The 8,179-nt window shown below is 27.0% G+C and overlaps 1 protein-coding gene across 1 annotated transcript; it reads left to right on the forward strand.

Moving 5' to 3' along the window:
* The first annotated feature begins 2,768 nt into the window (after positions 1-2,768).
* On the forward strand, positions 2,769-7,786 carry LOC132941939 (uncharacterized). The gene is made up of 7 exons (XM_061010195.1): positions 2,769-2,962; positions 4,295-4,494; positions 4,626-4,752; positions 4,948-5,084; positions 5,153-5,287; positions 5,617-5,688; positions 7,395-7,786. The coding sequence occupies exons 1-7, from the start codon at positions 2,869-2,871 to the stop codon at positions 7,557-7,559; spliced, it is 930 nt and encodes a 309-aa protein (XP_060866178.1). The 5' UTR covers positions 2,769-2,868; the 3' UTR covers positions 7,560-7,786.
* The last annotated feature ends 393 nt before the right edge of the window (positions 7,787-8,179 follow it).

The raw sequence follows: 8,179 nt of genomic DNA on the forward strand, positions 1-8,179 counted from the left end.
GCTTGCTATTGGTTACAGGGATGTTTGTTGATTTGTATTATTATTTTTTGTCAATATGTATACATCTTCTAACTATAACAATGTGAAATGAAAATCTTTGTACAGGGTAAACTCTGACATTACTTATCAGATCTTCTTCATTTTTTTTCGGACGAAAGAGTATATTACGGAGAAGGGTTCTATCAAAGAAAATTTTAAGAAAATTCACTGAAAAAGTAGGAAATCTCGATGTTAAAAATACAGTGACACAATAAGTTATGTTACGATTTTGTATTAATTGATTATATTAATCCACAATAGGTAGAATACGACAAACTTGGTATAACTTGGATAATTTAGAGTTAAATCATACCCTAACGTATAAACAGCATGGGGTTCGCGATCTACCGCAGTTAATATAAATTCTGAACACCATACATCGAATATTAAATAACTAATTGAACAAAGTTGAGTCATATAGAGTTGGTACATTTAACGGGAAACGAAGTTCACGGGTTCAGCTAGTAGGTATAGTATATTTATTTAATAAAGAGTAATTGGGTGTTAGGGGGGCTTTGCTCCCGGAGCTCTGTTTTCTGAAAATTATCTAGACCCTCCCCATGACAAATTCCTAAATACGCCACTTTTTTCAAGTTAAAACAACAATTTTAATAAAAATGTATTTACCTTGTGTTGAAAATTAAGGGTAAACAATAGTATACCTACTCAAAATAAGCACTATTATAATATTTTTCATTTTAATTATCAAATGAAATGCTTGAGATATTGTTTCTACTTTCTACTTAAAGTTATAACAACTAATTACTTTTGCTAAATAATAATTTGTGTAATAAAAATTTAAAATAATGCATTAACTTTTATTTATTACTAGCTGATAAATGTACCAACTCTATACGACCCAAACTTTGTTCAATTCGTTATCTAATATTTGGTGTATGGTGTTCAAAATTTATCTTAACTAACATCAAGATTTTCTACTTTTCCGGTAGATTTTCCTATTTTGAAGTCGATCGGATAAAGTGGGAAGCTACATGAAGTCCCCCTCCTAATTTTGAATTTGAGTTTACTTAAAACTGGATGATTTGCAATTATTTTCAATTATTTGGTGGTATTTTGATATACGCTGGACAAAGGGGGGGGGGGGGAGAGAACTTCATGTACATGCTATGATTTGACCTGCAAAACGTTAAATAAATTAAATTAACGAAATCCGACTACTCTACTGGGCATGAGAGTTTTTCATTAAAACATGTTTTTGTACTAAAATACCAACCGGCCCGATGCCTTTAACTATAATATGTAACAATACCTACCATCGAAGTTGTAATAATAAATGATGAACGCAAGTAGATTTTAGGTTCACAAAAATTATTAGCTGTTTTATTGTATTAAAATCTGTTGAATTAGTTAATAAATACAATATTCACATAAAGTGATTTAAGAAAAAACGTGTAACAAAGAAAAAGTCTATAATTTGTTCGTGTAGTGGGAATAGCCAACCAACTACTCCTTAACTGGATAGAGTTAGGTATAAATATCGACAGCCACTGGGTTTGACAGCCGAGGAGGTGTGTTGCAAACCTTTTAATAGGCCGATTGCGCATTCCAAATTACGTATACCAGGTTTTATTTACACTTACAAAAATAATCGTCAATATTCATAATTCATATTTAAAAAAAAAAAAAAATTAATATTCACATTTACAAAAAAAAAAAAAATATAATACTATTTAATCATCTCCTGACTAGATTCGTTATAAATTACGCGTCATAATACAAGGTTGTAAATTCATAAATTTTTAGTAATTAGTTGCTATCATATTGTAGAATCAATATCCGAGATATAATATAATCATATTTATTAATATAATAATTAAAATAAAAATTATAATAGTTCTTACTTTTTGTATTTTTTGTCCTCCATTGAGAACCCAAGGTATTAATGATTATTTTTAATTATATTATTGTTTACGAGATAATTACATTATAATATTATTAAAAAGATAAAATATGTTGAGCATGTATTGATTTTACAGTTATGTATTTTTTTTGTCTCTGATAAAAATCTAAATTATTCAATAGTTATAAAAGTTTGACTTTCAGGTGAACTCTTATTTCTTTTTGTTAAAGGTAGAAAAACTTGTTAGGAACCTTCTTTTAAAATTACTATAGAAGCTATGAAAAAGAAAACTTTTATAAATTTCTAACTGAAAAATAATTTACAAAATTTGAAAAAATTATCTTAGCTATAAAAAAGAGTATAAATACTTTGAAAATTTTACGATGTATGACAAATATTTGGTGAAATGTACGGTTACTTGTTTTGGAAATACAACAAAATATCAGAAATCAAACAATAATTTTAGTGTACAACTGAATATAAAATATCGTAAAAATGATAAGTTATACAAAAACTCATAGGTAAACTTATGTGAATTCTTCTATTTAAATGTTTAATCTTAGGCCTTAGCTATCAAAATAAAATAATTTGTGAATTATTAACTGAAAAATTATTTAAAAAATTTCAAAGATAATTAAATTAACTATTTTTGTATACAAGTTCGCTGGGCTGACAAAACACCTCCGTTCAAAATCGATTTTCGTAGGTATGCAATTATTTATCATCGAATTCAGATTTAACTCATAAATTACAGTGTCCTACTCAATTGTGAAGTACACTTGACGCCTACGTTACCAACTTACTCACATTTCGAAAATATAAAAATAATATTATTTTCACTTAATTGTATTTTGTGTTCACTAAATATGTATATATAATGTTTCTAAGGTAAAGCGGCCGTCAAAAATCAGGTAATTTGTAATATAGCTGGAAGAGCGTGGAGAAGTACTTATGTATTCGATATATGCATGCTGCCAGAACGTTGTGATATTATTGATGTAGGTCAATATGCTTTTGACCGTGATAATGGTGTTGATACCCATATAAAGGAGTCGGATAAAGGTAATTATAAACAAATTCAGTCCTGTAAAGAGTACCTATTTGAGAAAATCTATACTTTTATAGTATTTGGATACTTTGTAAATACTCTTAAAGAAAGTATTTGAAAAGTATTTTAAATACTGCACTGGACGTATTTGTCTTTGAAATTATTCAAATATTTTTATGTAAATGCATAAAAAATTCAAAACAATTATTCGTCAGTCATCACGTGTCAGATTTTTTTTTTAAATAATCAAATTATTTTGTTTATAATATTTGCTCATTCGTAAATGTTGAGAGCCCCTATAATTGTCGTTGTTTTGTTCATTATTATTGCGAATATTATACCGACTTCTGTGATCTCTGTATGAACCCAGTACACTTGTAAATCAATTAAAATCAGTATTAAAAATTGAACACCTATGTATATCTTAAATTAATTTCTGATTTTATTAAAACTGTTTAATTACTAAATAATAAAGTATTTCAAAATTATTATAAAACAAATTTTATTTATTTTCATTTTGTAGGTAGTATAAATTTAAGAAGGAGGAACAAAATATATAATAATACATAGAAAAATGTAACATTACACTATTTTAAATTAGTAATTACAAAATTAATTTTGCAAACAATATTTTATTAAAAAAAATAAAAAAAGTATAACGTGGCAAATATTCTTTATTCTTATTCGTTCTTAATTACTTTTTTTTAAAAGTATTTGAAATTTATTTTAAATACTTTCTGAATGGATGTATTTGTATCTGTATTTAAATACAATTTTAAAAGTATCATTTACAAGACTGTCAAATACGCAAACGTGTAGAGTAGATCACACTGATTTCCTATCTTTGGCGTTTCCTATATCAGAATATAGGTACATAGTCCCCATACCTATTCAAATGGGGTATTTTGATTTAACATTAGGGTGCTGTTCATAAAAAAAATTAGTTTTTTGATAATATTTTGCGAGGTCTTTTTTATTTAAGAAAAATTAAATGCAAACAGAATACCGTTCTAAATTATTGTCGTTGAAATTAATATCAAATATTGACATACATATGAATACAGATAATACACAACTAATGTTAAGATGATCGCCTTGTAATTTATTTCATGATAACCAAATTTTGAATGATAACAGAGGAAAATGAATAGCAGTTTTTAATTACATGTATCAAAAAAATTTCAAAAAAAAAAACAAGTGTCATTGTTATTTTTAGTTACTCAACTAATGGTGAACATTTATTATAAATAAAACAATACTACAAGATACCTCACTAAAAATAAAATACTGATACGATAAATATGTTAAATACTGTATGTTATAATATTAAAATTTTAATGATTAAGATATAATAAGAACCTTAGTAGAAGCTAACAAGACTGTTTACACACGCATTGGGTTCAGAGGTGGTAAAGATGAATGGATCCCAATATTTAATCCCACGGATGAAAAAGTATTTCAGAAGCAAACATTTGATCCATTAGTCAATTTTTTAAATACATTTAAAATTAACGGACTTATTATTAATTGTGAAGACATATATAGTGTGAGTAAAATATAACATTATCTATAATTTGTTAATTTATATTATATATATAAAAAAATATTATTTTAAAAAATCAATCTATTACATAATACTGGTATTTATTTTGCATAATTTTAATATGTTTATTTTAGATTGCCACAGATGATATTGATAAAAAAATTAGTAACTTTGTGTCTGCGATTAAAAGTAAAGTTGATAAATTAATAGTTGGTATAACTATTTCTGGGAAGTCCTATAAAAAGTTTGAAAATAATACGCGTAAGTAAAATATATTTTATATACCTACAAGGATAATAAGTTTTTGTTGTTCTTAACGTTTATGCAAATGATTTCTATTTATTTCAATTAACCCTTCATATTTCCAATTAATAAGTGTAAATATAATATATTTTTATTGTAAAATTATACGATTTGTAAATTATTTCTTTATATTCCAATATTATGTTCTTCAAGTATTTGATTTTACAATAACAAATCAAGTGTTGGATCTTTATATCATTAATTGGGCATACTTAAACGATTGTGAAAAAGATACCGTTAAAACTGGTATGAGTCCAGTTACATCAGCTAATCCAAATGTCACAACTATTGTACGTACCTATTCCTTAAAACAGTGACAATTTAAAAAGAAAATTCTATTTAAACATTTTTTTTTCAGGCAAAAGTTTCTAGTAGTGTAGCTAATTCAAAAATGGAGAAATCGAAAATATATGGTATGGTTCAATTACTTCCATACATTCCAACAAAACTTCTTTCAAAAGAATCTATGTATTGTATCACAACGTATTCTATAGTATGATTGATATTATTTTAATATAGTAAATATATGTTTTAAAACCAATTTAACATAGAATCGTCGAAGTGTTTACCTACATGATAATCTTGTTTCTATTATGCCAAAAAACTGTGCCAAGTTTTTCCAATCAGAGCACATAATAAAACCACTTATTCTGCCCCCGTTAGGAATAATGAAACGAGAAAAAAGTTAATATGTTAGGTAATATAAACGCAACACATGACATTTTTTTTTTGTGAAACAGTTTTTGCTCATGGGTCCCCTTGGTTTTAGTTTTTAGATTTTAGTGGTTTTACATAAAAATCATTATCTTGTTTTAATTACAGTATTGTAGCAGTACCAATAAAGCAAATTCATCTCAATGGTGTACTGACCCTTCACAACTTTTATATGATCAAGTAAGTATATTCAAATCTTCTTATTGTGCACACGAAGTCGCCGTTGGTTGGTAATTTGACAGAATAGACTACGATAATTAGTTTAAAGAAAGACGGTAATACACACGAATGAAGGACAAATTATAGGAGAATAAAAATTGGAAAAGTATAGCAAAAAACAAAGATAAAATGAAAGTTTTGAAGAAAATAAACCCTTTAAAAAATAAGATATAATTTCAGGTTGGGGTAAAACGTATAGGTACACTATAAGGCTGTATTAATATATTATAGGAACAAATGTGGTGGAGAAGCTGAAACCTATTGAAAGATGAGCTCCGGTTGGTAACATGCACAAAATGTTATGATATAGCGTTGATGTATCCAATGCCCACGTGAAATGTATGGGTCTGGTTAGTATATTATGCCAGCGGCGACGAGAATGCGTAAGATGGCATCGTTGTTGCAGTACCTATTTTGTACAATTTAATGTAATGGTGGAACCTGTATAAAATGTGGCAGCGTATAATGTTTAATATGTACCACGATTTAAGATAGTATTTTATTCCATTGCCCAACTACCCATTAGAAATTGTTATCACACGGCATACGATTTGAATCAAATAGTCACGTGATCTGTTGACTTTTTTTACTTACAGCGTTACCATTGGTAAAGTAAAATGTGTTAAAATGTTAGTTAATTATTTATTCATTAACATTTATTGTTTATTTTATTATTTACATATGATATTAAATAATTAGTTTACGGACATTAATAAGACGAGTTAATAACACGTAAAAAGAATAGTCTACCAGAAACCAAAGTACTGTACATTGAAACCCTATGCCGTCTTATCATAGCTCGTTGGGTGACCATCTTTATCTTTACATATTATTAAATCGTGAGGCGATTTCTTTGGACAGCTATGTCTGAAGTTCTACTGGACCGATTTCTGAACGTCGTTAGAGCCAGAAGAACTACAACATATAAATCCATACTTAATGTAATATTATTATAATTACGAATAAATGTACCTACCTTTTTTAGGTGGTAACGCAATGTTATCATCTGATACTGAATTAATGCTTGTTTCTATTTGATGATTAGTATATCTACAAAAACTTCATTATTTTCTGTTTGTAAAAATTAAATAAATGTATTTGTTTAGTATTAGAATTGATCAACGAAATTATTTAACTAACAACAAAAACGAAGGCAACGTTGCAATCGAAAAACGATGAAATACTATAATCATTATGTCCGGAACAAATTTTTCGAAAGTAGGAATAATGTTAGGTACCCATAAATATATTTCATTTATGTCCGTATACGGTTTAAACAATACATTAAAAATAGATTTTTTTTCAATAAAATACGAACCGGCACACTTGAGAATCATTGCGCTAGACGGTGTTGATTCGGGAGCTACAAATAATTATAATATACTAGTTCAGATCAATACCGAACACTAAATAGTCTTGCCGAATAATTTAAAAAACAAATAAATATTAAATATTACCTAGTTTGATAAGTGACGTACCCGTGGTAACATTTCCAATTTTCGTATAGTCTTTTCAAACATTTTAATATTAAAATACCGTTTTTCTAGAATACGCATTAATTTTTAAATTTGTTTCAGCGTTTTATCTACCTCTTTGCATAGTAGGTGATAGTGGGGTTGGAAATTGTTTTACATTTAATTGTATTATTTTTTTGTTGTTTCTTTTAGGGAGTACACGCAAAAAATGTCTACGTTGGAATTGTCCTAGAACAGCTTGATACAGATGATTACGAGAGAAAATGTGAATGTGGCCCATTTCCAGTAACAAACATAGTTCTTGATGGATGGACAGGATCTCCTTTTAAAACTTGTCCTAAGCTAGATCAAAATTAACAGATTTTAATGAAAATATTATATATAAAAAAATTATCATGTTTTACTCTATGTAGTAATAACTAGTACTCGGACTTATATGCATTAAAAACCAACTAAAAAAGCGCTAAATAATGTTATTTATGCAATAAAATGTGGAAAAATAAAAATTATAAAAGAATTAGCAAAAAAAATTGAATTTTTGGAATGTTTAATATTAATAAAACAATATATTTTAAACTATGAAACACTTTATATTTTTCTGAAACAATGTCAATTGTCAATGGCTGTAAACAATATTTACTTATCTTGGTATACGCTTTTTATATCACCGATTAAATTTAAAGTTATGTAAAGAAAATGCTAATAAAAACATTCAGTAAATATGTCATGTATCTACGATCATTTGTTTTAGAGTTACACCAAAAACGATTTTATCAAAAACCGATATTACGTAAAAAATACCGTTTTGCCTTAATTTTTCTTTTGTTTTTCACCGCACTTTTGAAAACTACTGGGAAATTATTACTTTCTCAAAATAGAGTTATAAATATATACCACTTGTAGTTATATATTATATTTAAAAATTAAACAAGTATGCATATGAAAAAAAAACATACCTAAGTGATTAAATAAGAACT

This window comes from Metopolophium dirhodum, chromosome 3 (genome assembly GCF_019925205.1).
Source record: "Metopolophium dirhodum isolate CAU chromosome 3, ASM1992520v1, whole genome shotgun sequence".
In the NCBI taxonomy this organism is placed as follows: Eukaryota; Metazoa; Arthropoda; class Insecta; order Hemiptera; family Aphididae; genus Metopolophium; species Metopolophium dirhodum.

Excerpts from the sequence above, each read along its gene's own strand:
- LOC132941939 (XM_061010195.1), top strand. The coding sequence starts at position 2,869 with ATGCTGCCAGAACGTTGTGATATTATTGATGTAGGTCAATATGCTTTT. Across the intron at positions 4,495-4,625 it reads ATTGTGAAGACATATATAGT|ATTGCCACAGATGATATTGA; the intron begins GTGAGTAAAATA and ends TGTTTATTTTAG. Across the intron at positions 5,689-7,394 it reads CACAACTTTTATATGATCAA|GGAGTACACGCAAAAAATGT; the intron begins GTAAGTATATTC and ends TGTTTCTTTTAG.